Consider the following 26,117-nt stretch of genomic DNA (forward strand, 5'->3'; position numbering starts at 1 on the left):
ATTAAAGCTGTGTCAAATTTAGTTAATTTTGCACTGTAGATACAGCCTATGGAGATTATCACACCAGCTTTTATTCCCACCCTAGGCACAGGATGTAAATGCACATGGATGGATTCTATCACACAGCTCTGTCCAGGAAGTACTCATCCTTCACCCAATCTAGGCTTCTCCCAGACCTTTTAAAGAATGGGATTTTCCCATGCATTCACATCTTGCACCTAGTGTGGGAATAAAAGCCTGTGTGATAATCTCTTATGACACTCTTTATGCACAACATATGCACAGCAATTTTATTCAAATTATTTAGTTAGACATCAAACCAAGGAATTAAATTACTGGCAGTTTAAATCAGATTTGGCATGAGAGAATCAAGTATGCTGTTTTCACTGCATAAATAATCATGACCCCATACTTACATTAATTATAACTGAAAATTTTCCAATGCCACTCAAAATGTTAAACCAAATCCCTGTAAGAGAGGACAGTACACTGTTAAAATCTCTTATTTGTATTCCTGTTTTGAGTGCTAACAAATTTTGAGCATCATCTTTTTTGTCTACAAATTACCTCTATCACAATTTTAAATACAATTTAAATTTAAAAAACATACCTATATCTTTTGCTCTTACTGTATCAGGTCTTCTTAGCTCACTGACAAACTTTTTGGCATCAAGGCGGACTTCAATAACATTATTGAGCAAGGCAAACACTGGGGCCAGAGGAAAGGAAGCAACAAAGAGTGTGACGAAGCCAAATTGTATGACTAGAAAAGAGAAATGCATTGATCCTCAGAACATTATATATATCCCCATATATTACATTTTTGAAATTATGGCCTTTTGGTTGCCCTATTACAGTAGTCCCCAAACTTTTTCAGAGGGAAATGTGCCTGGTAGACACATGTGAAGGGGGCAAGGCTCCTCATTAAAACTTTATACAATAGCTCTGGAATGTTCTGAATGGTGCACTGTGTAGGTGCTGATAATCCATCACTGTGAATTCGAAGTTGGCCACTCAAGAACTACAGTTACAGATAAGCAATCTGTCCTTGCCCTCATTGATTAAAGGTAATGTAATGGATAATCAACTAAAGTTTGTTTAGTTATTTAACCCATCAGACAAATTACACCTTGCTGTCTGAATCACATCATTTTGCACCCATTTAACTCTGCATATATTAGCTTCACAAGATGCACAAGATAAAGTTGTTTAGGACAGAGCAAGTCACTTAGTACTACTACTTTCTGGGTTCTTAAGTATACCAGCAGAAATTTCAGTAATTCTGGTATTCATGTTCTGATAGTTAAGAGCAAGAATAAAATTAATATGCTTTACCAAATGAATTAATGGCTTTTGGGAAAAACATCAGTTTGGTTCTGGTAGTTGGAAAGTATACTCAAAGACCTTACTCATCTCCATGTATTCTGGAGTCAGCCCAGTGAAAGGTTCCAAGACATAGTCTAGTTCCCATTGCTGAGGTTGCTTAGAGAGATTAGAATTGCTTTCCTTTGTCTCAGACCTCTCATCCTTCAGTTTACGAAACAGTTTCTTTAATTTGCTGTAGAATTAAAAGGGTAGACAATTAATTTGATTAAATTTTTTGATGTTATATCTTTTTAAAAAGATCATATCATTACAAAACTTTCACTTCACTCTTCAAAGCATTTGGCAGCTGTAGTTTTCAAGAGTTTAAAACCTTTTGCAATCATTTGCATATAGATGATATGGGCACACCTATAAGCATCGACTTAAATGTTATTATAGACACATGGAATCATAGAATCCTAGAACTGGCATGTTCTCCATGGGCCATCAGGTCCAACTTCTTGTTCAAATGTGTGATCTCCAGCTAGACTGTCCGCAGCAGGTAGCTCTCCTGCCTACTTTTGAAGACATCCAAAGAAGGAGACTGCACCACCACTCTAAGTAATTGGTTCCATTGCAGAACTGTCCTCTCTGGAGATTATTACATGGGAGGCAAGCGTTCTTCCCCCATTGTCAAACCACGTTAATCGCATTTTCAGGGGGAAAGATTATCACACCCCATGCACTTATCCCATTCTTCTCTTGTCTGTAAACATCATTTGGTACTAACGGAAACTCCAGTTAATACCAAATGACAGGCCCATGATTATTTATGGACAGGAGAAGAACAGGACAAGCATGCAGGGGTGTGATAATCTTACCCACGATCATGAAATTAACACAGTTTAATGACGGAAGGACGCTTGCCTCCTCCATGTGATAATCTCCTCTATCAAGAAGTTCCTTCTAACAGTCAATCAAAATCTATCTCCTGTAACATGAGGCCTAGTTCTACTCTAACAGCTGTTTGAAAGTAGAACACACTCCCTCGGAGTGTGGTGGAGACTCTCTCCTTGGAAGTCTTTAAACAGAGGCTGGATGGCCATCTGTTGGGTATGCTTTGATTGAGAGTTCCTGCATGGAAGGGGGTTGGACTGGATGGCCCTTGTGGTCTCTATGATTCTATGATTCTCTGAGGCAGCAGAGAACAAGCCAGTACCCTTCTCTTTTTGGTATTTAAAGAGTGCAATCATGTCACTCTCAGTCTTCTCTTCACCAAGCAGAACATGCCCAGAATATGCTTCAATTTCTCCTCATATGTTTTGTTTTCCATGCCTCTTATCATCCACATTGCCCTTCTTGAAACTTCCCCCAGTTTGTCTATATCCTTCTTAAAATGAGGCACCCATTAGTACTCTAGATGAGGCCTGACCAGTACAGAATATAGTGGGACTAATACCTCCCTCAACTTGGAAACTATGCTTCTGTCAATGCATCAGTTTCCTATACCTTCCCAGGCTATGAGCACAATGACATTTGAAGACAAGATCTAGGTGCATCCATGTCCCTACACCTATTTAATGCTGTGTACTATCTGAATATGGTTTAGTATAGTTTAACTGAATATGGTTTAATTGTCAGGCGCTTTCCCCAGAAAGCCATAAAATTGCATATTTTCAAGAATTCTCACATAGAATTTTTTGTGATCCCACTTAATGTCCATGAAAGCAACTGAAAAAGTAAGTTATACTTATTTGTGTTTTTGTTTACTTTTACCAACTTGTTCCATACTAAATGCCAAAAGACCTAATCAAAATATTATAATATCAAGACAACTATATTTTCAAGTATGTTTTCCATGAATCATCTACAACCAATCAATAAGTACAAGTATACAGAAAGTGTTAAACATAGTCAATACAATAATAGTGACAGAAGTAGATACCTTATTAATTACAATTCATACATATATATCAACCAACATTGCCTTGATGTAAGAAGGGCCCTTGCCTTCTATGATCATAGGGCTGCATGCTTCTGAACTTCTGTTACAGACTGCCAAAATAAAGCTGCTTCGGGTCTTTTGGGGGGTATGCTGTTTAAATGATGCATGCATCCTAAGAATCCAGAAGCTGCACCAAAGCTGCACTCCAGTGCTTAGGAATGGAGTGTGGCTTTGGCGCGACCTCCTGACTCTTAGGACCCATGCATCATTTAAATAGCATACCTCCAAAGAGACCCGAAGCAGCTCTATTTTGGCAGACTGTAACAGGCCATTGTTGCTTCGGTCAGGTTCACACATTTCCATAGATTTCAACAAATTTAAACCAGCCCATGATACACATTAGAGAAATAAGAGTATGATTGTGATTTGAATACATACGGGACTCCTATTTCAAAAACATTGTTTTGAATCAACTGTTTTCCCAACATTATAATGCTCAGCTGAATGCAGAGTTCCATTAGGCAGCCTCCTGGAGCACACTAAAGTGGAAGGGAAACAACAAATGATCAGTACAATAGAGGCGAGAATAGCAGCATGTGAGTGATACTAGTCTAATACCCAGACTACTCTTATTGTTTCTATAATATTCAGTGGTTAATAAGGGGCATACAAGAGAGGTTTTAACTCCATCCAACTATGATGATCAAAGCTGTTTGCTCTTTATTATGCACTGCTGTGCCATGATATAATTATTTTCATCAATGGACACATAAACCAATGCTTACTTTTTCTTTTTTTTTAAATATCCAACCTGGATGTCCTCTGAATTAGACAGGTTTTGGAGGTATTAAATAATTATTGGATGGAAAGAGGAATAGATTATTAGTCTATTATGAACAAATGGCATAAGGAAGGAAGGACGAAAGGAAGGACCATACTCTTTTGTCAGATGAAGCTGATGCACCAACTCCTCTATATCCCATAGTCTCTGCTACCGTTAATTTGCTGATAAGCAGAATCAGAGATCATATATTAGGCATATTACATATGGTTATCTGCACACTTTTGAAAATTAGGTCTGGAAAATTCCATTCATTGTAATATGCTTTTAAAGAAATCATGGCATTTACTAGATCAGTCAGTGAATCAAGAGTGCAGAATTAATCAGAAACATATTTAATGCATCTAAGCATACAGAGACCATTTTTCTGCATTATAAAATAACTACATCATTTTATCTCCCCTCTCAAATAGAATAAAAAAGATCAATGCTAGACCACTGTTTTCTGTATAAGGATCCAGGTGCAGGTACAGTACTGGCATCACAGGAATAATGAATAGTGTTAAGTCTTGTGGGGGTAAGATGGAAATAAATGAGCATTTAACTAATGAATTGTAACCACTTATTTCTTAGCTGTGATAAAGGAGTGCCATGAACTTATACAGAACAAATTTAACTAATTATTTCCAAGCTCTGGCAAAAAGTACTATACGGAAAACTGTTTCAGAGCTATTTCCTGTGATCTGTTTCCTCAGAACTATAGAGCGAAATAAGATGCTGATGATACCTGACAGTGGCATCACTATGGGTGTGTCGGGTTTGTGGGGTGTGTGTGGACAGCACCAGGTGACACCTAAGGGTGTGTATAATACCACTGCTCCTGAAATATCTGCTTTTTGGCAGACAGGGGTTGTGGCATTCAACTGTATCTCTTTAAATTGCCGAAAAGATGGTGTGAGTGGGGTGAAGTTCAGTGGGAGGAGAAAAGAAAGGCCCCAGTTTTGTTTTTTTTTTAAAAATCAAATTTCAAAAATTAATTTTTAATTTTTTTAATTACTCATTTTCACTTTAATCACATGAAACCATGTATATGTAAACACATTTATTATGTGCATATGCTATTGTAGTTTAAGGGTATAATTTTAATTTTGCAAGTTGTTTATGTCCCAGTTGTTACCAATACATTCAGTGATATATGGAAATTACAATTTATGAGTAAATTAATGCAAAGATATATTACTAAGGATTCTGTATGGTGTGGTATGGGAGGAGGTCAATGGGAGGGTAACATCATGAATAACCACATCGAGTGACACTAACCCTAGTAACACCACTGATACTTGGCTTTGATGTCAAGTAAACCTGTCTGACCAAATGCACAAAGCTGAAATAAGCTTGACTTACACGTAACAGAAATATGTAAAGAAAATGGATATGGTAATCAATTGTGTCTATTGTCCTTGAATTCTGGAAGTATGATTAATACCTGATATTGCCAATTTCTTTCCTAATAATAAGGATTAGATATATTGCATACATTTTCATGTGAAAACAAATCTTCGATTTACCTCTTTCATCACTAGTATGTTTGAAAATGGAAGAATAACAGTTTATGTCTTTGTACTTACCTCTTCCATTCGGTAACCAGCAAACACATAGACATATTTGCCAGGTCGTCCAACAAACCTGAGAGAAACATACAAGTAATGCATATTTAGTGTAATGATTAAATCAGTATGAGAAAAAAAAATCATACCATTAAAATCAAATATTTATTTTTTGTGGCCAAATGTTATATAATATATTTTAGATTTTGAAATAAATGTAACACCATTATATTGACCTGGCTCCATTGGGAGCCATAATATAATCACTTGTTGAATAATGAGTCAATGCATATGTAAATCTCATGAATTCAATGGGTCCATTTTAGTTGGGATTTAGGCAATTATATCACAACCTCTCTTGGTTGCATACATTAATGCAAAGAGGGAGCTGGAGTACATTAGAAGCTGAAAAAAAAAAAAAAAACCTTCAGGAGTTTTGACTTGATCAAGAGTCTAGAATCCCAGGTATGCTCATCCTAGGGGGAATATCAAAGGCGCATTGCAGACGTGCCAAAGTGGCGTAGTAGGGTTGACTCAGTGTGCCGCTATCTTGACGTAGCGGGCACGTTGCGTCCACACATTGTGCGCAGCATATGATGCTGTGAGTGCACCATTGGCGCCTTGCAATGTCATAAGCGCTCTGCAACAAGAAGTACCGTTTTGGGGCTTCATTTTGCAGCGCAGAGGAGCTGTGCGGTTTGGACTCTGGGGCTCCTCCCTGCTGCAAATGGTGGCGGTGGCACACCGCCCATTTTGGATGGTCTGTAATGCGCCTAAGATGCAACAGCCATCTTTGGGAAGTAATGGCTGTATTAGTAAAAGAGAACAGATAATCCCAAAGGAATTTGGATAGATCCTAATGGTAAAGGTGGTGGAAAAGCTCAAACAGGAAAACTACTGGCCAGAAGCAGTAGTGGGTAGTGAAACTGGTGGAGGAACTCTTAGAGACAATGGCAACAGCACTCTAGCTAATTCTTGTTTGTACTGTGTGGAAAGAGGACACTAATAAATTGCTTCTGAATGTCTTCTACCATGAAAATCTTATAGATCATAGAATCTTAGGGTTGGAAGAGACCGCAAGAGCCATTCAGTGAAATCCTTAGCCATGCAGTAATACACAGTCATAGCACTCCTGACAGATGTCCATCTAGCCTGTGTTTAAAAACCTCCAAAGAAGGAGATTCCACCACCCTCCGAGGGAGTGTGTTCTACTGTCAAACAGCTCTTACTGTCAGGAAATTCTACCTAATGTCCTTCTTCATCCAAGTCATTGATACAGATGCTGAATAGCACTGGACCCAGGGGAGAACCCTGTGGCGCCCCACTCATCTTTTCTCTATAGGATGAAGAGTACCCTGTGGGTTTGACTGGTCAACCAGTTACAAATCCACCTAACAGTTGCATTGTCTAGCCCACGTTCTACTAGCTTGTTTGCAAGAATATTGTTGAATCAAGATATGTTACATCCATAGCATTCCCTTAATCTACCAAGCTGGTAATTATATATATTATATATGTAAGAGATCAGATTAGTCTGGTATGAGTTGTTTATCAGAAACCCATGATGACTTTTGGTGATTATGGCATTCCCTTCTAAATGTTCACAGACTCTCTGTTTAATGAGCTGCTCGGGAATCTTTCCTAGTGTTGATGTCAGGCTAAACGGATGGTAGTTGTTTGGGTCCTCTCTTCCCACCCTTTTTGAAGATATGGACATTTGCCCTCTTCCAGGCTGCTGGGATGTCTCCTATTCTCCAGGAATTCTCAAAGATTATTGCCAATGGTTCTGGGATTACTTCTACCAAATCAAATAATGTAAGAGATAATAATAATGCTGGAAAATGCAACATACATACACTGCAAGGCAGAGCCTTCAGAATATCATAAGGGATTATAAACCTTTGGGTAGGAAGACATGGATGCACAGGTTGTCATCTCATCTCTTCTCCTAGTTGAAGGGCATGGTCCAGGAAGGGTGAGGAAAATAGCAGAGGTGAATAAATGGCTCTGCAGATGGTGCTGTCAAAAATGATTTGGATCATGGTCTGAGGTTCCATGAGGAGGGACCTCTGGCAAGGGATGGGTTGCCTCTCATGCCAGCTGGCAAAAACGTTTTTGCCAATAGTCTCAAAAATTTGATCAGGAGGGCTTTAAACTGAGTTATGTGGGGGAGGGAGACAGTATTCTGGAAGGCAAAAGGGCTGGAGAAAATACTCAAACTGTCAGAGAGGGAACAAGACAAACAGTACAAGGACCCAAAAGTGGGAGGCAAAAAGTAGGGGAGACCCATAGTCTAAGATGTCTCTACACTAATGCACAGAGAATGGGGAATAAGCAAGATGAACATGAACTCCCAGCAGAACAATGCAAGTATGATATAATAGGCATTACTGAAACCGGTTGGGATGAGTCTCATGATTGGAATGTAGGAATACAGGGGTATAACCTTTTCAATAGAAATAGGCCAAACAGGAAAGGAGGAGGAATAGCATTATATGTCAAGGACATTTACACCACTGAAGAGATCTAGGACATCAATCCTGGAAGCCAGGTGGAGAGCATCTGATTAAAAATTAAAGGGGAGGGAAACAACAAGGATGTTATTGTGGGAGTCTACTACACCACCCGCCCAAGTCAGACAGAGGAATTGGATGGTGCCTTTCAAGAACAGATGACCACAGACTCAGAAAGGAGAGATGTGGTAGTAATAGGTGACTTCAACTATCCTGATATTTGCTGGAAGTCAAACTCAGCCAAATTCCTCACTTGCCTTGGAGACAATTTCATTGTCCAAAAGGTGGAAGAGGCAACAAGGGGATCAGCTATTTTGGATCTGATCCTAACCAACAGGGATGACCTAGTTAATGGAGTGCAAGTGGTGGGATCCTTAGGTGGGAGTGATCATGTACTTCTGGAGTTTGTTATACAATGGAAAGGGGAAGCCAGGCATAGTCAGACACGCATTCCAGACTTTAGGAAAGCTGATTCTATTACACTTAGAGAAATACTGAGAGTGATCCAGTGGTCAGGTATACTCAAAGAGAAGGGGGTTCAAGACGGATGAGAATTTCTCAAAAGAGAGATACTGAAAGCACAATTTCAAACAGTTCCAGTGAGGAAGTAAAATGGGAGATGTCTCAAGAAACTAGGATGGATGACTAAGGAGCTTTCAAATGAGCTAAATTTTAAATAGAACATGTATAAGAAATGGAAAAACGGGGAAATCTCCAAACAAATAGCAAGCACGTATAGGGGTAAAATCAGAAAAGCTAAAACACAGAATGAACTCAGTCTTGCTAGAGAGGTTAAGAACAACAAAAAGGGCTTCTTTGGGTATGTCCACAGCAAAAGGAAGAAGATGGAAGGGCAGGGCCACTGCGTGCAGAAGATGACAAAATGCTAACGGGACAGAGAAAAGGCAGAACTCAACACCTTCTTTGTTTCAGTCTTCTCAGAAAAGGCAAAGGGTGCTCAACCTGAGGATAATGGAGCAGGTGAACTTCAGCACAAAATAAGTAAAGAGATAGTACAGGAATACCTGGCTAATCTAAATGAATATAAGTCTCCAGGACCAGATGAACTACATCCAAGGGTATTAAAAGTGCTGGCAAATGTAATATCGGAGCCATTGGCAATAAGCTTTGAGAACTCCCGGAGAACAAGAGAAGTCCAGCAGACTGGAGGAGGGCAAACACTGTCCCCATCTTCAAAAGGGGGAAAAGATGATCCCAACAATTATCCTTCAGTTATCCATCAATACTAAGAAAGATTCTAGAACAGATAATTAAACAGAGAGTCTGTGAACATCTAGAAAGCAATGCCATAATCACAAAAAGTCAACACGGGTTTCAGAGAAACAAGTCATGCTAGACAAATCTAATCTGTTTTTTTTTAAATAAAATTACCAGCTTGGTAGATGAAGGAAATGCTGTGCCTATAGTATATCTTGATTTCAGTAAGATCTTTGACAAGGTTCCCCATGACATTCTTGCAAACAAGCTTGTAAAATGTGGCTAGACAAGGTAACTGTTACATGGATTTGTAATTGGTTGACCGACTGAACCCAAAGGGTGCTCAACAATGGCTCCTTTTCATCCTGGAAAGAAGTGACCAGTGGGGTCCCACAGAGTTCTGTCCTGGGTCCAGTGATATTCAACATCTTTATGAATTACTTGGATGATAGAACTGGGGGTATACTTATCAAATTTGCAGATTATGCCAAAGTAGGAGTAGCAAATACCCCAGAGGACAGGATCAAAATTCAAAATGACCTGAATAGATTAGAAAGCTAGGCCAAAGCTAACAAAATTATTTTCAACACAGAGAAATGTAAGGTACTGCACTTAAGGTGGAAAAATGAAATGCACAGATATAGGATGGGTGACACCTGGCTGAACGAGACGATGTGTGAAAGGGATCTAGGAGTCCATGTAGACCACAAGTTGAACATGAGTCAACAGTGCGATGTGGCAGCTAACAAGGCCAATGCGATTTTAGGCTGCATCAATAGAAGTATAGTGTCTAGATCAAGGGACGTAATAGTGCTGCTCTATTCTGCTTCGGTCAGGACCCACCTGGAATATTGTGTCCAGTTCCACAATTTAAAAAGGATGTTGAGAAACTGGAGCGTGTCCAAAGGAGGGCATCCAAAATGGTGAAGGGTCTGGAAACCATGCCTTATGAGGAACGACTTAGGGAGCTGAGGATGTTTAGCCTGGAGAAGAGAGGTTTAAGGGGTTATATGATAGCCCTGTTTAAATACTTGAAGGGATGTCATATTGAGGAGGGAGCAAGCTTGTTTTTTGCTGCTCCAAAGACTAGGACCCAGAGCAATGGATGTAAGCTACAGAAACGAGATTCCACCTCAACCTTAGGAGGAACTTCCTGACAGTAATGGCTGTTCAACAGTAGAACAAACTCCCTCAGAGAGTGGTGGAGTCTCCCTCCTTGGAGGTCTTCAGACAGAGGCTGGATGACCATCTGTCGGGGATGCTTTGATTTAGATTTCTTGCATGGCAGGGGGTTGGACTGGATGGCCCTTGTGGTAAATTCTGTGATTCTATGGGATGGCACTCTGGATTATATCACAAACACACAGTGGCTAATGAAGCACACAAAGCAATTACAGAAGAAAATCAGCATGTGGTTTATAGTAAAGGTAATGGTTTTCCCTTGACAAGATTGTCTAGTTGTGTCCAACTGTAGGGGGTGGTGCTCATCTTCGTTACTAAGCCTAAGACCTAACATTGTCCAAGGTGTCTCTGTGATCATGTGGTCAGCATGGCCGCACAGAAGATCCCACTCTGGCATTAAAATCCCCCAGTAAGATGTTTTAGGTTTAGATCTAAGATTAAATTTTCTAGCTCAGCCCACATACCACTAGAGAAAAAGGGTGAGGTAGTTGAATATACATTCAAGCAAATTATTTTCATAAGTTTGAACTGGAATTTTACCACCAGTAAATAATAAGGAGATGATTTCAGGACTTTTTTCTTGCTCTGCCAACCCAAAGACTCGTTCACTAATATACATAACCCCCTGGAAGCTTTTCCTTTGGAAATATACAATTGAATTGAAGTCTGATAAATTATCTAGTCGTGGCAATGAGACTGGTTCTTCTGAGATAACATAAAACCAACAGAATCCTAACTTGTATGGAGTGGCTCGAAAAAGTGATGAAAATGGCTGAAACAGATAATAATAAATAATAATAAATCGTTTATTTATAGCCCGCCTTTCCTTCAGATCAAGGCGGGTTACAGCATCACGACAACAACAACGATAAATATAAACAGTGTAAGAACACACTTTAAAAACAGAATTAAAAACACAGAATTAAAACCATACAAAAACTAGCCAAAGTGCAGGTGCAAAAAAGGAGGGGGGGGGGAGAAGCGTTACAACATCTGGGGGAAAGCTTGTTCGAAGAGAAAGGTTTTGAGTCTCTTCCTAAATTGGTCGAGGGAGGGGGTTGAGCGGAGCTCTTTGGGAAGTGATTTCTATAACTGCGGGGCTGAGGTTGAAAACGCCCTCTGTGCTGTCGCAGAGTGTTTCGAAAGAGGAACCCTCAGAAGTTGCTTCCCGGCTGACCTGAGTGTGCGGGGCGGATTATATGGGGAGAGGCGGTCCTCCAAGTACCCTGGGCCCAAGCCATTTAGGGCTTTATAAGTTATAACCAACACCTTGTATTGCGCCCAGAAGCGAATAGGCAGCCAATGTAGATCTTACAGAACAGGTGTTATATGGCTGGACCTGGAGCATACAGTGACCAGTCTGGCTGCCATGTTCTGCACTAATTGAAGCTTCCGGGTTTGGTACAAGGGTTGCCCCATGTAGAACGCGTTACAGAAATCCAACCGAGAGGTTACCAGAGCATGTACCACTGTTTCAAGGTCCCCCCGGCCCAGGTAGGGTCACAGCTGGCGTATCAACCGAAGCTGATAACAGGTACTCCTGACTGTCGCATCCACCTGAGATGTAAGGTGGAGCGACGAGTCCAGGAGCACCCCCAGACTGCGAACAGAGTCCTTCAGGGCAAGTGTGACCCCGTCTAGGACAGGTGGACAAATCTCCAAACTGGACCCGGGGATCCTATCACAAGTACTTCCGTTTTCTCTGGATTCAGTCTGAGTCTGTTTTCCCTCATCCAGATAAATTAATTTGGTGAGAAGAAAGCAGATATTTTTAATAGATAATTGGAAACCATTTATAGAATGTGTTAAACAATTAAAGGAGTCTTTAATAACATTGGATTTGACAACTAGCTACGTGGCATGTGTATGCGTGTGTATGTGGGCTATTATTATGGTTAATCATAGATGTTGCTATTTAAGATGGTATTGAGGAATTTCAGTACAGCCAGAGGCTCTTATTGGCCACGTGAGGACTTGAGATAAAGTTTAATAAAAGACAGGTAATAAAATTTCAACATTGAAAAGTAACTTATCTTGAGACTCAGCTGTCCAGTCCTGTGCAAACAGCTCCTTGATTTGGCACAGAACTTTTAATTTCTCAAGGAGTCTCTGTGTTGTTACATCTAGAAAAACTTTTAGGTACTGTATAGCTATAACTTGCCAAATTGTAGTCCAGTAAAAGAGTTTTAACTATGTTGGAGGTAGAAAACTTCAAAGGGTTAAGTTTCAGTTCTTTGGTTCCCTTTTGTTAAGGATTCCTTTGTTCCAGCTAAACCAGCTTGACTTATCAACAGCAAAGCAACAGTGCGACTTTCTCTAAATACTGGTGGAATACAGAAAATATGCTTTATCTATGTGGAATATTACAACATGGACACAACATTAATTTTATGCTAAGACTTCACACTCAACCTACCTTCCTTTAAAAAATGCCACATAAAAAATCGGTGCATAGGAGTTAACAAATTTCAGCAGGAAAGCCTTCAGAATTAACCTCTCCTCAAAGGCTTTTTCTGTTTTTGGTATCTCTACCAGAAAGAAAACAAACAGAAAAATGAATTGGTAAACAGCACTAAAGCACAATAAAGTACCTGTGATCCACACAACTTTTAGGGTAGGGTTCTATTGCAATGGATAACATGAAGTACAAAAGCCTGGACCCATTTCAAACTGGCTTCAGGGCGGGATATGGAGTTGAGACTGCTCCGTTTGGGCATCAATAGGGGAAGTGTTGGTGCTCTTGGACATCTCAGCGGCATTCGATACCATAGACCAGGATACTTCTGGAATGCCTGAGGGAGTTAGGTATTGGGGGCACTGTGCTCCAGTGGCTCCAGTCCTACCTCTCGGGCAGATTCCAGAAGGTGATGCTGGGGGGCAGCTGCTCTTCTAAAAGAGAGCTGACATCTGGCGTCCCTCATGCTGTTTAACATTTACATGAAGCCACTGGGAGAGATCATCCGGAGACATGGAGCATGGTGTTATTAGTACGCTGATTACACCCAAATATGTTTCTCTATGCCTTTGATTGTTGCAGTGACTAAGAATGACATCTCTCCTCTGAATGCCTGTCTTGAGTCGATAATGGGGTGGATGAGATAAAACAAACTCAGATTGAATCCAGAGAAAATGGAGGTACTCGCAATAGGTATCCCAGGTCTAGGGAAGGAACTTTGTCATCCTGTCCTGGACGGGGTCACACTTCCCCTAAAGGACCAAGTTCACAGTTTGGGAGTACTCCTGGATCCTTCTCTACAATTGTCATCTCAAATAGATGCGATGGTCAGGAGTGCTTGGTACCAACTTCGGTTGATATGCATCCCTACCTGGACTGAAAGGACCCTGAAGCATTAGTACATGCTCTGATAATCTCTTGTCTTGATTTCTGTAATGCGCTCTACATGGGGCTACCCTTGTAACAAGTTTGGAAGCTTCAATTAGTTCAAAATATAACAGCCAGACTGGTCACTGGTTCATCAAGGTTTGACCACATAACTCCAATTCACTGGCTGCTGATCAGCTTTCGGGCACAATACAAGGTGTTGGGTATCACCTTTAAAACCCTACATGGCTTGGGCCCGAGTTACTTGCAGGAACACCTCTCCCTGCATAATCTGCCCTGCTCTCTTAGAACATCGGGGAAGAATCTGTTGGTATTACATACAACTAGACTAACTTCTGCTTCCCAGAAAGCCTTTACTGCAGCTGCTCCAAAACTTTGGAACAGTCTCCCGGAAGAGATCCATCTTACTACCTCCTTGGAGGTCTTTAAGAGGGCAGTTAAAATGGATCTCTTGCAGTGAACTTATCCAACTAATCTCTTATAAGATACAGTGCGCCCTTGCTTTACGCAGGGGATCTGTTCCGGACTCCCCTGCGTAAAGCAATTTCCACGCATGCTCAAGCCCCATTTAAGTGAATGGGGCTCGTGCATGTGGCAGTGTGGTAGTGCGCACATGCGCGCCACAGGCACGTACCCGATTAATCTTAATGAGAGGCACCATCTCTTGCACCCCGCAAGGTACTCCATTCTGAAATCACCAGCAAGGTTCTGCCAAAGAGTCACTTGCCCAATGAGGAAGCAGTGGGAGTGGCAGCAGCCCCAGGGAGGCTTTCCAGCACCGATCAGTGAAGGGAACAGAAAATGATACCTACCAGCATCAAAGTGTTCCAGTGGGTGTATGTGATGTGTGGACAACTGGGTCATTCTGCATCCAACCCAGTCCAGCTGTCCACACTTCAAAAACACTGAAGTCACATGGGATTTCCTGGACACTTCAGAGTGTCCAGTAGACTTTCTTAAACTGGATTACAGGATAAAGAAGTAGTTTTGATGCTGATCTGGCTATATGTCACTAAAGTAATTGCACCAGGTTCAAGGTGAGTACAGGTTTTTCCCCTCGGGTAGACATTCCCTGAGATTTTTAATGAGGAACCTGTGACACGCTTATGAGGAACTTCAGTGTTTTGTAAAATCCAGACTGAGAAATGAATAGTACAGAATGAATGAATGAGCATGTTTTGTAGGATAAAAAGATTTACTATCTATACCCTATTAGAAGTACTAAGTATTGTTAGGGTGAAGCAGCATTACCCATTTCTGTTAACCATTTGGCAACCATTCCATAAATCTCATCTAGGATAAGTATCACAACGAGGTTAATGATGACAGCAGTTGCTGTCACTGTAACACGGACATTTGACTTGGTTGATTCATTGGTACTCATTGACAGTGCTGCTGCTGTAGTTATACGATATACGATCACACCAAAGACTAACGAGAACGTCAGTGAAATCTGAAAAGAAACACAGGGGTATACAATTCTTTTAGAAAAGCCCTTTATAACTTAATAACTAACAAAGTTGAATGTTGTTAAAGAGCAAGGGAAAAAATCAGCTTAGGTGGCACTATGGGTGTAGTACAAAGGTATACCTGTATTCTCTGAAAAACATGTGTTACATATTCAAAGAACCCATTTAGATGGAGTAGAGAAACATGTACCTTTTTCTCATGCTAGCAATGACATGGCAATGCATATTGTTGAGCACTGCAGGATAGTCACATAATTGTGCATTGTTTTCTCCACTGTGCATCTGATAATTGCTGAGGAAGGGGAAAAGGTGAAATAACACAATGGACAACCAATTGGTAGGAAAAAGCCACAACTTTATTAGCCAACAGAAGAACAGAGAAGGTTGGCTTGAAAGCATGAAACCCATGTTGTTCGATCAACTGAAATGCTTGGTCATGGCCAGGCTTCGGGATGACAGAGGGGTAACCGGCTTAAAGTGTTCTCCAGTTAGGGAGCCGGTTATGCACATATGTGCATCTTCACCCCATGTCACCAGGGGACGCTGAATTGATGCTGCCCCCTCACTGGTGACATTGCAAACCCTCATTACCCCCAGGTCCACGTGGGACTTCTAATCCAGTGCTCCACAGCACAGGAAACCACACCCACAGATCTGAGACCTATACTACCAACCCCAAGAACAGTTGTGACAGCACAAGCAACTCTGCAAAAAGGGAGGGAGGGAGGGGAGCTGAATAAAAATGGTGCCGGGTGCCGGCACCACACAGCCCTATATAGGTTGTCTGGCCAATGGGAAACCAGAAAGCTGGGGTGGGACCTCCTGCCCAGGCCTCCTGGCCAATGACATGGCTGCAGCCACCAATCCCAGGCCACATCCTCGCTCCCAGGGGAACCTGGGAGTTGGAGTCAGTGGCCCTGGAAGTGCCCTGGCCCAGAAGTGTGGTGCTTCCACTCCCAGGGAACCTGGAAGTCGCAGTCCACTGACACATAGACACGAAGCGCTGCCAGCTGCACTGTGGAGCCTGGACGCTTGTGCTGCAGTGCAGGCCACCACCGACCACCAGGGAGGATCACCTTATATCCCCCTCCCATAGCAACAGGATCAGCCCGGTGAGTCGGGTGGTCCCAATATTATCAAACAGCTCTTGGAGCAGAAAAATAAATCAAAGGTATTATTAATAGGGTCTAGGCAGGACCCAGGAACTACAAGTGGCAGGATGTGTGGAGTACTTGTGTAAAAGCCTGGTAAGATTCTCTCTCTCTCTCTCTCTCTCTCTGTGTGTGTGTGTCTAGCATGGTCCTTTGGCTGGCTGTACAGCTTCCTGCAATTTGTGAAGTTTAAATGATTTCAGTCAAGTTGTTACAATTTGAACAGAGTCTCCAGGGTATGTATGTTTACTTAGCTAACACCTCTCCAAATCCTCCCTCTCTGCTGACACCAGCATTCAGTGGCAGGGAAAACATGCTCTGTTCTGCATCCACTGCCCTTCTCAGTCAACAAAGAGGAGGGGGTAGACTGACTGAATGGTAAGGCTAGTGCATGTACACATAGGGGTGGTATGGGGAGAACTGCAGTAAGCAGCAGTATGTGAGTGAACTGTGTATCTTGCTTGTCATTGTTTGGCTTTCCTGACACCCTTTTTGCCCCGGATTGGTGCCTGCTGGCCATCAGGTGTTGCTAACTTGTCTGTGCTAACTTGTCTCTGGCTGACTCTGTCTCGGACTCCAGCCTGGGGATGAAAAGAATGAAGACTGAGGTGGTAGATGTCAGAGACTGACGGAGGGAGGTGCTAGCACCCTTATAGGGTCGGAACAGGGGTTGTGCTGGAAAGGAGCAGGGGAGACTGGAATATTCATTGTTTTTTAATATTCATCAGTTGGGAGGGCAAGGGGGTGTGGGCGAACTGCCAAGCAAAGAGGACAGAGGAAAAGAAAGAAGCAGTTATGCTGGACTGTTCCTGCTACAGAGAGGAGGAGGAGAGAGATAGCTGGGCAGCCATTTTGAGTGGTGACTGTTTAATTTTTTTTTAAAAAAACCTCTATGGAGAGTGTGCTTGTAGTAGAGGGGGTGGAGCTTCAGTGAGTCACATCTGTGAGTCACTAGAGGGCGGAGCTAGCAAACTAGCTCTATATCACTCCTCCCAGAGACTTTCCAGAGCAGTTCCTGCTATAGAGAGGAGGAGGAAAGAGGTAGCTGGGCAGCCATTTTGAGTGGTGACTGTTTAATTTTTTTAAAAACTCTAGGGAGAGTGTGCTTGTTGCAGAGGGGGTGGAGCTTCAGTGAGTCACATCTGTGAGTCACTAGGGGGCGGAGCTAGCAGACTAGCTCTATATCACTCCTCCCAGAGCCGCGCGTCTCACGGTGCGCAAATTCTTTTTCATCCAAGGAGATCTACAGCAGAGGCAGAGTTGATTGAACTCACTGCCAGAAATTGGTGAAACCTCAGGGGCTTTTACCTTGCTGTTTTCCGGAGGATTTTTTTTAGGAGGAAGCCCACAGTCCTGTTCCAGTAATTTTCTAAGACTTTTCAGTATGGACACTGATGGAACCACTGCAGTCACCTGCAACACTTGTGGGATGTTTGTCTTCTTGCCTACAGAAGTGGAGAACTTCACATGCCCCAAGTGCAAATTGGTAGCCCTCTTGGAGGAGAAAGTGCAGCAGTTGGAGTCCAGAGTAGCTACACTTCAGCATATTAGGGAGCAGGAGGATTTCCTGGACACAACAGAACTAACAATCCTGGACGAATACCACGCAGAGGAAGATGCTGGAGCCAAGGAGGTCACGTCACATACACAGGAGGCAGACAGCTGGAGCAATGTCACACAGAGAAGTAGGCCAAGAAGGGATTGTTCGGGGAGCTTGCAGCTACAGAATCAATTCGAAGCTCTTTCCCTTATCAAGGAGGATGAAGAAGAGCAGCATGGACAGACTTCAGGACCAGAGCAGGCAAGCCTGAGAGTACCACCCAAGGGAACAGCTGCTGCTAAATCTCGTAGGGGGCGTGTGATCATAGTGGGGGACTCCTTGCTGAGAGGTACAGAAGCAGTGATTTGTAGGTCTGACAAAATATCTCGAGAGGTGTGTTGTCTCCCCGGGGCAAAGATCCATGATGTGACAGAGAGGCTGACAAGACTGGTCAAGCATATTGACCAATACCCCTTCCTTTTGGTCCATGTGGGAACCAATGATCCTGCAAGAAACAGCCTTCAGAACATCAGAAGGGATTACAAGGCACTTGGTAGGAAGCTAAAAGGAATGGATGCACAGGTTGTCATCTCATCTCTTCTCCCAGTTGAAGGGCACGGTCCAGGAAGGGAGAGGAAAATAGCGGATGTGAACAACTGGCTCCGCAGATGGTACCACCGAGAACGATTTGGATTCTTTGATCATGGGCTGCGGTTCCATGAGGAGGAACTTCTTGAAACAGACAGGTTGCATCTCAAGCCAGTTGGAAGAAATGTTTTTGCCAACAGTCTCAAGAACTTGATCAGGAGGGCTTTAAACTGAGTTCCGTGGGAAAGGGAGACAATATTAAGGAAGGCGAAAGGGCTGGAGAAAATAATCAAACTGACAGAGAATAAACAAGAAAAAAAGTGCAAGGACCCTACAGTGGGAGCCATAAAAACTTGCACATGCAGCAAGTAAAGGGGACCCATGGTCTGCGATGTCTCTACACTAATGCACAGAGCATGGGAAATAAGCAAGATGAACTTGAACTCCTAGTACAACAAAGCAAATATGATATAATAGGAATCACTGAAACCTGGTGGGATGAGTCTCATAATTGGAATGTGGAAACAGAGGGGTATAACCTTTTTAAGAGAAATAGGCCAAACAGGAAAGGAGGAGGAATAGCACTATATGTCAGAGATATTTACACCAGTGAAGAGATCCAGGACATCAATACTGGAAGCCAGGTGGAGAGCATCTGGATAAAAATTAAAGGGCAGGGAAATAACAAGGATGTTATGGTGGGAGTCTACTACAGACCCCCCAAGTCAGATGGAGGAATTGGAAGATGCCTTTCTAGAACAGATGACCACACACTCAGAAAGGAGAGATGTAGTAGTGATGGGCGACTTCAACTACCCTGATATTTGCTGGAAGTCAAACTCAGCAAACTCCTCAAGGTCTAGCAAATTCTTCACTTGCCTGGAAGACAATTTCATGGTCCAAAAGGTGGAAGAGGCAACAAGGGGGTCAGCTATTTTAGATCTGATCCTAACCAACAAGGATGACTTGGTTAATAGGGTGCAAGTGGTGGGATCATTAGGTGGAAGTCACCATGTTCTCCTGGAGTTTGTTATACAATGGAAAGGAAAAGCCAGGCATAATCAGACACGCATTCTAGACTTTAGGAGAGCGGATTTCAGTAAACTTAGAGTAGTATTGAGGGTGATCCTGTGGTCAGAAATACTAAAAGATAAGGGAGTTCAGGATGGATGGGAGTTTCTCAAAAGGGAGATACTGAAGGCAGAATTTCAAACAGTTCCAGTGAGAAAGAAAAATGGGAGGTGTCTCAAGAAACCAGGATGGATGACTAAGGAACTTTCAACTGAGCTAAGTTTTAAAAGGAACATGTATACGAAATGGGAAAATCACCAGAGAGGAATTCAAACCAATAGTGAGCACATGTAGGGGTAAAGTCAGAAAAGCTAATGTGCAGAATGAACCCAGGCTTATTAGAGGGGTCAAAAACAATCAAAAGGGCTTTTTTTGGGTAGGTTCGTAGCAAAAAGAAGAAGGATATGGTAGGCCCACTCCACAGAGAAGATGGCAAAATGCTAACAGGAGACAGAGAAAAGGCAGAATTACTTAACACATTCTTTGCTTCAGTCTTTTCAGAAACGGAAAAGGGTGGTCAACCTGAGTAAATGGAGCAGAGGACAGAATCGGAGAAATTAAGCACAGAATAAGTAAAGAGATAGTACCAAAATACCTGGTTAATCTAAAGGAAGACAAGGCTTCAGGACGAGATGAACTACATCCAAAGGTATTAAAAGAACTGGTAAATGTAATATCGGAGCCTTTGGCAATAATCTTTGAGAACTCCTGGAAAACAGCAAAAGTCCCAGCAGACTGAAAGAGGGCAAATGTCCCTATCTTCAAAAAAAGAGAGGATCCCAACAATTATCATCCAGTTAGTCTGACATCAATACCAGGAAAGAGTCTAGAGCATATCATAACATAGAGAGTCTGTATACATCTAGAAGTCAATGCTATAATCACAAAAAGTCAACATGAGAAATAAGTCATGCCAGACATGCCAGACAGACAAATCTGATCTCTTTTTTTTAATGATAAAATTACTAGCTTGGTAGATGAAGGGAATGCTGTGGATATAGTATATCTTGGTTTCAGTAAGTTCCCCATGACATTCTTGAAAACAAGCTTCTTAAATAAGGGCTAGAGAAGGTAACTGTCACATGAATTTGTAATTGGTTGACTGGCGGAACTGAAAGTGTGCACAACAATGGCTCCTTTTCATCCTGGATAGAAGTGACCAGTTGGGTCTCATATGGTTCTGTCCTGGGGCCAGTGCTATTCAATGTCTTTATCAATGACTTGGATGACAGAATTGGTGGCATACTTATCAAATTTGCAGATGACACCAAAATAGGAGGAGTAGCTACTACTCGAGAGGACAGGATCAAAATTCAAAATGACCTGAATAGACTAGAAAGCTGGGCCAAAGCTAACAAAATGAAATTCAACATGGAGACATGTAAGGTACTGCACATAAGGCATGGAAAATGAAGTTCATAGATATAGAGTGGGGGACACCTGTCTTAAATAGATTGCATGTGAAAGGGAGTCCAAGTAGATCACAGGTTGAACATGAGTTAACAGTGTGATGCAGCAGCTAAAAATACAGATGTGATTTTGGGTTGCATAAATAGAAGCATAGTGTCTAGATCAACTGAAGTAGTAGTGCTAATGTATTCTGCTTTGCTCAGGCCCCACCTGGAATACTGTGTCCACAATTCAAAAAGGATGTTAAGAAACTGGAGCATGTCCAAAGGAGAGCAACTAAAATGGTGAAGGGTCTGGAAACCATGCCCTATGAGGAACTACTTAGGGAGTTGGGGATGTTTAGCCTGGAGAAGAGAAGGTTAACAGGTGATATGATAGCCCTTTTTAAATACTTGAAGGGATGTCATACTGAGGAGGGAGCAAGCTTGTTTTCTGCTGCTCTAGAGAGTAGGACCCGGAATAATGGATGCAACAGGAAAACAGATTCCCCTTCAACATGGTGGAGTAGTGGAGTCTCTTTCCTTGGAGGAATTTAAACAGAGACTGGATGGTCATCTGTCGGGTATGCTTTGATTGAGAGTTCCTGCATGGTAGGGGGTTGGATTGGATTACCTTTGAGGTCTCCTCCAACTCTATGATTCTATGAAAGTCCCATCTGGCTGAATAGCACCAATCCATATGCCTCACATGGATCTTTGCTTCTGAGATCCATGCCCTCTGCTCTCCAGATATACCAGAACAAGAAGTTGTCAGATCAGTTGTGTCCGGGAAAGCAGCCAAACAGAGAAGTTGATAACACTGAGGCAGGCAAATGCAAACATTACACAACTTTGCAGCAGCAAGGAATCAGATCTTTGAGCACAGTACCAGTCCAGTGTCCAACAGAGCAAAAACAGAAGCCAGTCCACGATCCAGGGTTCTGGAGAGCAGGTCAGCGAGTCTGGTCCAGGGTCAAGAGTTCTAGGTCAATCCAAGGTCTAGGAAGCAAGGGGTCTGGCAACAAAGCCTGAGGGCGTCAGAGAGAAAAGCTTTCGCCAAGGAAAACAGACAGAGAGGCTCGGCGTTTCACAGGTGGTTATATTAGGCCAGCTCCTAATCACAGCTGTTTGGTGATTAGTGAGCGCTTCTCATATAACCTCCAGGAACGCTGGAGGCACACCATTTCTGTCCTTCTTTGGCTGAAGGTAGGTATCAGCTCATCCTGCTCCTCTATGTCTCACAGGCCTGGACTCTCTGCTGGGGGAAAGGTGGGCTGCTGAGGCACAGGCTCTACTGAAGTTGGCAAAGCAGAGCTAGGGACTGGCTCAGTCAACTCTGCTGGAGCTGGTAGAGCAGAACTAGCACCTGGCAGGCAGAGCTGGGGCCTAGCTCCGCCTCAGGTTCATTTTCCTGAACCAGCTTGAATGGTTCCCCATCCCTCTTCCTAATGATTCATCTCAGTTTTTTCACTTGATGCTTTAGGTTCAGACTCTCTCTCTGAATATATGGTTACTTTGAGCAGGGTACTGTTCTTTTTGCAGTTCTGGCAATCTGTGATGACCCCATCTCTAACTAACTAACCTGGCTCCATGGAGGAAAAAAAGGGATTTATTGAGAAGCTCAGCATGATAGACAAGTGCTTGCCAGAACTGGCTGCAAAGTCCTGAACACAAACATATAACCCCTTTCACACTTCAGCCCCTTTCCTGCTCATTTCCCCTACTTTTCATTCTTTCCCCAAGAGAGTAATCTTGAGACTCTGGTAACATCTCTGCCTCTTTCCTTTCCTGTCCTCCACTCCCCAAAGCCGTTTCAACAACAATAACAACAAGTTCCCCAATTGTAGCATCACTATTCAATACATTCTATATACCAAACTATCATAACCAATAACCCATGACAGGTGACCTCAGTGAGACCCTGACATACCCTTAGTCTCACATTAGTTTGGATTTCATCACCTGTCTCCCAGAAAACCTGGAGAAAATGTCTGTCTGCGTAATCATTGACCTATTCTCCACACAGGTACAATGGCAAGTAAGTTATTATCAACAATTGGCAAACCTGTTTGCAACATACATCTACAGGTTACATGAAATACCTACCAAAATTATTTCAGGCCAGGATGCATGATTTGGGAAAGTATTTTTGAAATGGTTGGGCATTGAATGAGTTTGTATGAGCTAAGCCAATCATCCCTGAAGTAATGGGCAGACAAAGAGAGTGAGTCAGGTATTAAAACAATATCTGAGTTCTTACACAAATTATCAGCAGGACATTTGGGTTGGCCTCCTGCCCTATGCAGCAATCGCTTATAAAAGCACTATTCATCAAAGCATGGGACATTTGCCTTTTGAAATAGTCTTTGAATTGTGCTGAGCCTTGAGGTTCAACAGACTGGCCCCAGTGCCTTTAATTGACTGGGCATGAAATATATATGAACTGCTTGGTACCAAATAGTGTATTAAAAATATGCCAACAAGAAAACAGGTCCAAATTGGGAATTCAAAGTGCGACAGAAGGTATATCTGTCCACCAGATTCCTAAAAACCCAACAATTTGCCAAAAAGTTACCTCCCAAAGAAATTACAGAATTATGGAATCATAGAATTAGAAGAGACGCCAATGGCCCTCCAGTCCAACCCTTTGCCATGCAGGAATATGCAGTCAAAGGAGCCCTAACAGATGGCAATCCAGCCTCTGGTAAAAACCTTTAAACAAGGAGACTCCACCATACTCCTGTTGATATTTGGGTGATGAATCTTGCCAGTGATTCTGGTCCGGTGGCAAATGGATGAAGACGTCAGCTATCTCTCCAACACAGGAACAGAGCGAAGCTCCAAACACAAGCTTTTGGCTTGCTTGGAAGACTGCCTGGAGAAACAGCTGCTAGATCAAAGAATCACTTTCCAGCAGTTCACTCCTAAGAGGGCTTTATTGCTTTGTTTCAAATAACACGAGCTAATCACCACTATAGAAAAACTCTTACCAACCAACACACCACACTATGTCAAACTCCCACAATCTCACAGCACAGCGTTTTTGCTTATATACAGAATTACCATGAGGCGACCACTAAGCCCAGCCTCTTTCTACACAAGTTGCTATGCACCATAGACACCGATCCCTCTTCAGACTGAAGACATGGCATATTTACATTTAGTCCTGCTTATTTGACCTTGAGCATCCGGCTGCTGCTCTGGACTCCAGCTGTAGCCAATTTAGGCTTCTGCAACCATTGCCACATCTGAACATTTTCACCTTCAATACATTAACAACTCCAAGGGAGTGTGTTCTACTGTCAAACAGCTTTTACCATCAGGCAGTTCCTCCTAATGTTTAGGTGGAATCTCTTTTTCTGCATCCATTGCTCTGGCTCCTATTCTCTGGAGAAGCAGGAAAAAAAGCTTGCACCATTCTCAACATGACACTCCTTCAAATATTTAAACAGAGCTATCATACCACCTCTTAACCTTCTCTTCTCCAAGCTAAACATACCAAGCTTCATGTTTAGAATTCATTTCTAAACAATGCTCAGTCAGGTCACATAGACTGCTGTCCAGTTTTACATGATCTCATGCTGAACACTCTTCTGTAGCTACTCCACTTTAAAGAAAGATGATGCCTGCCACACTATTCCAAATACATTCCATCTTCTTTGATTTTGGAAAATAAGCAGACCTGAGTCTATTAAGTATTTGGGAGATTGCTAGGAAATATCTAAAGATTTACAGACAGAGCTAGAAAAGAATAATGTCTGAAACACTAGATAGCCACCAGCTAGTGTGAACCACTGGGTTAGAAGAGACAGTGGTATGAATCAATATAAAGGACCTTCCTACGTCCTTCTGATGACATATAGTCTTTCAAGGGCAACATCTGAATAGTGAGAGCAGCATGTATACTGCCTCCAAGAAACTGTCAGAATCCACCTTCAGTCAGTCATTCAGGGTGTATTCTGCCATCAGGTTTGTAGAGATAGATAGATAGATAGATAGATAGATAGATAGATAGATAGGGAGATAGATAGATAGATAGAGGGATAGATAGATGAACCGCAGAGTGGGGGTCAGGGAATAGGTTCTCACCCACAAATAGGGAAGATATAGATACACATATAGAGAGAGGAAGTAGAGATATAGATAGACAGTCACTTTGGAAATAGGGGGGCTGCCACCATGAGGAATGGGCCGGATGGTCACGTATTGCAGTTAGGCAGTTTTATGAGGGGTTGTTGGGAAACTGATACCAAAGATGCATACAGCCTTAGATCTCTACTTGGTAGAGGAACTGGGAACCAAATGGTCAACACCCCCCCTTTCCCCATTCAGAACAAAGGGAGAAATTCTACATCAAAGGCTGAACCGAAGGGAAACCAACTCAAAGGGAGGGGTCTGGGGAATTGTAAAGTGCTGTCTCTATTTGGAGTTCCTCAGATTCAACAAAGACGTGGCCAGGAATACTTCTACTTAGTCCTTATAATAAACTTCCTGGTTTACCTGAAGTTTGTCATGGTTTTTTGGTCAGAGCAATCCCAAGTCTCACAGAAACAATCACACTGCAGAAATCTATGGCCCAGAACAGACGGGCCCTCGTCACGTGCTAGGGCATCATGTGCCACGTCTGGCAGGCACGCTGCCTGGTGGGCGGAGCACCACAGCTGCAGCGTGCCTGCCAGACGTGGCACATGATGGTTACGGCGCAGCTGTGCAGCCTCTAAACGGGGCTGCGCAGCTGCGCCATAACTGCACCATCTCTGGCGCTTTGCGGCGCCACAAAAAGGAGCCATTTTTGAGCTTCTTTTTTCCTGTGCAGCAGCGCTGTGCAATTTATATGCTGCGGTGCTCCTGCACAGGAAAGAGAAGCGCCGAGGTCTTTTTGGCGGTCTGTACCCCGCCTATGAGTCCACTATGAATAATCTGTATCAGAGAATTTCCTGTCTCTTGGTAATATCTGTAGCATAAAAAACAAAAACAAAACAAAACGGTTGGCATATCTCAGATAACTAAATTTGT

At 42.5% G+C, this 26,117-nt stretch overlaps 1 protein-coding gene across 1 annotated transcript in view; it reads right to left on the reverse strand.

Moving 5' to 3' along the window:
- ANO2 (anoctamin 2) overlaps positions 1–26,117 on the reverse strand; it is a 148,466-nt gene that overhangs the window by 19,914 nt on the left and 102,435 nt on the right. The window contains exons 15-21 of the mRNA XM_089526905.1: positions 15,146–15,347; positions 12,968–13,079; positions 5,660–5,717; positions 3,689–3,789; positions 1,410–1,558; positions 611–763; positions 417–469 (exon numbers count right to left, since the gene is read on the reverse strand). Coding sequence (XP_089383031.1) covers positions 417–469; positions 611–763; positions 1,410–1,558; positions 3,689–3,789; positions 5,660–5,717; positions 12,968–13,079; positions 15,146–15,347 — 828 coding nt within the window. The remainder of the gene's footprint in view (positions 1–416; positions 470–610; positions 764–1,409; positions 1,559–3,688; positions 3,790–5,659; positions 5,718–12,967; positions 13,080–15,145; positions 15,348–26,117) is intronic.

This window comes from Sceloporus occidentalis, unplaced genomic scaffold (assembly GCF_023333645.1).
Source record: "Sceloporus occidentalis isolate IW3139 unplaced genomic scaffold, rSceOcc1.0.p SCAF_5, whole genome shotgun sequence".
In the NCBI taxonomy this organism is placed as follows: domain Eukaryota; kingdom Metazoa; phylum Chordata; class Lepidosauria; order Squamata; family Phrynosomatidae; genus Sceloporus; species Sceloporus occidentalis.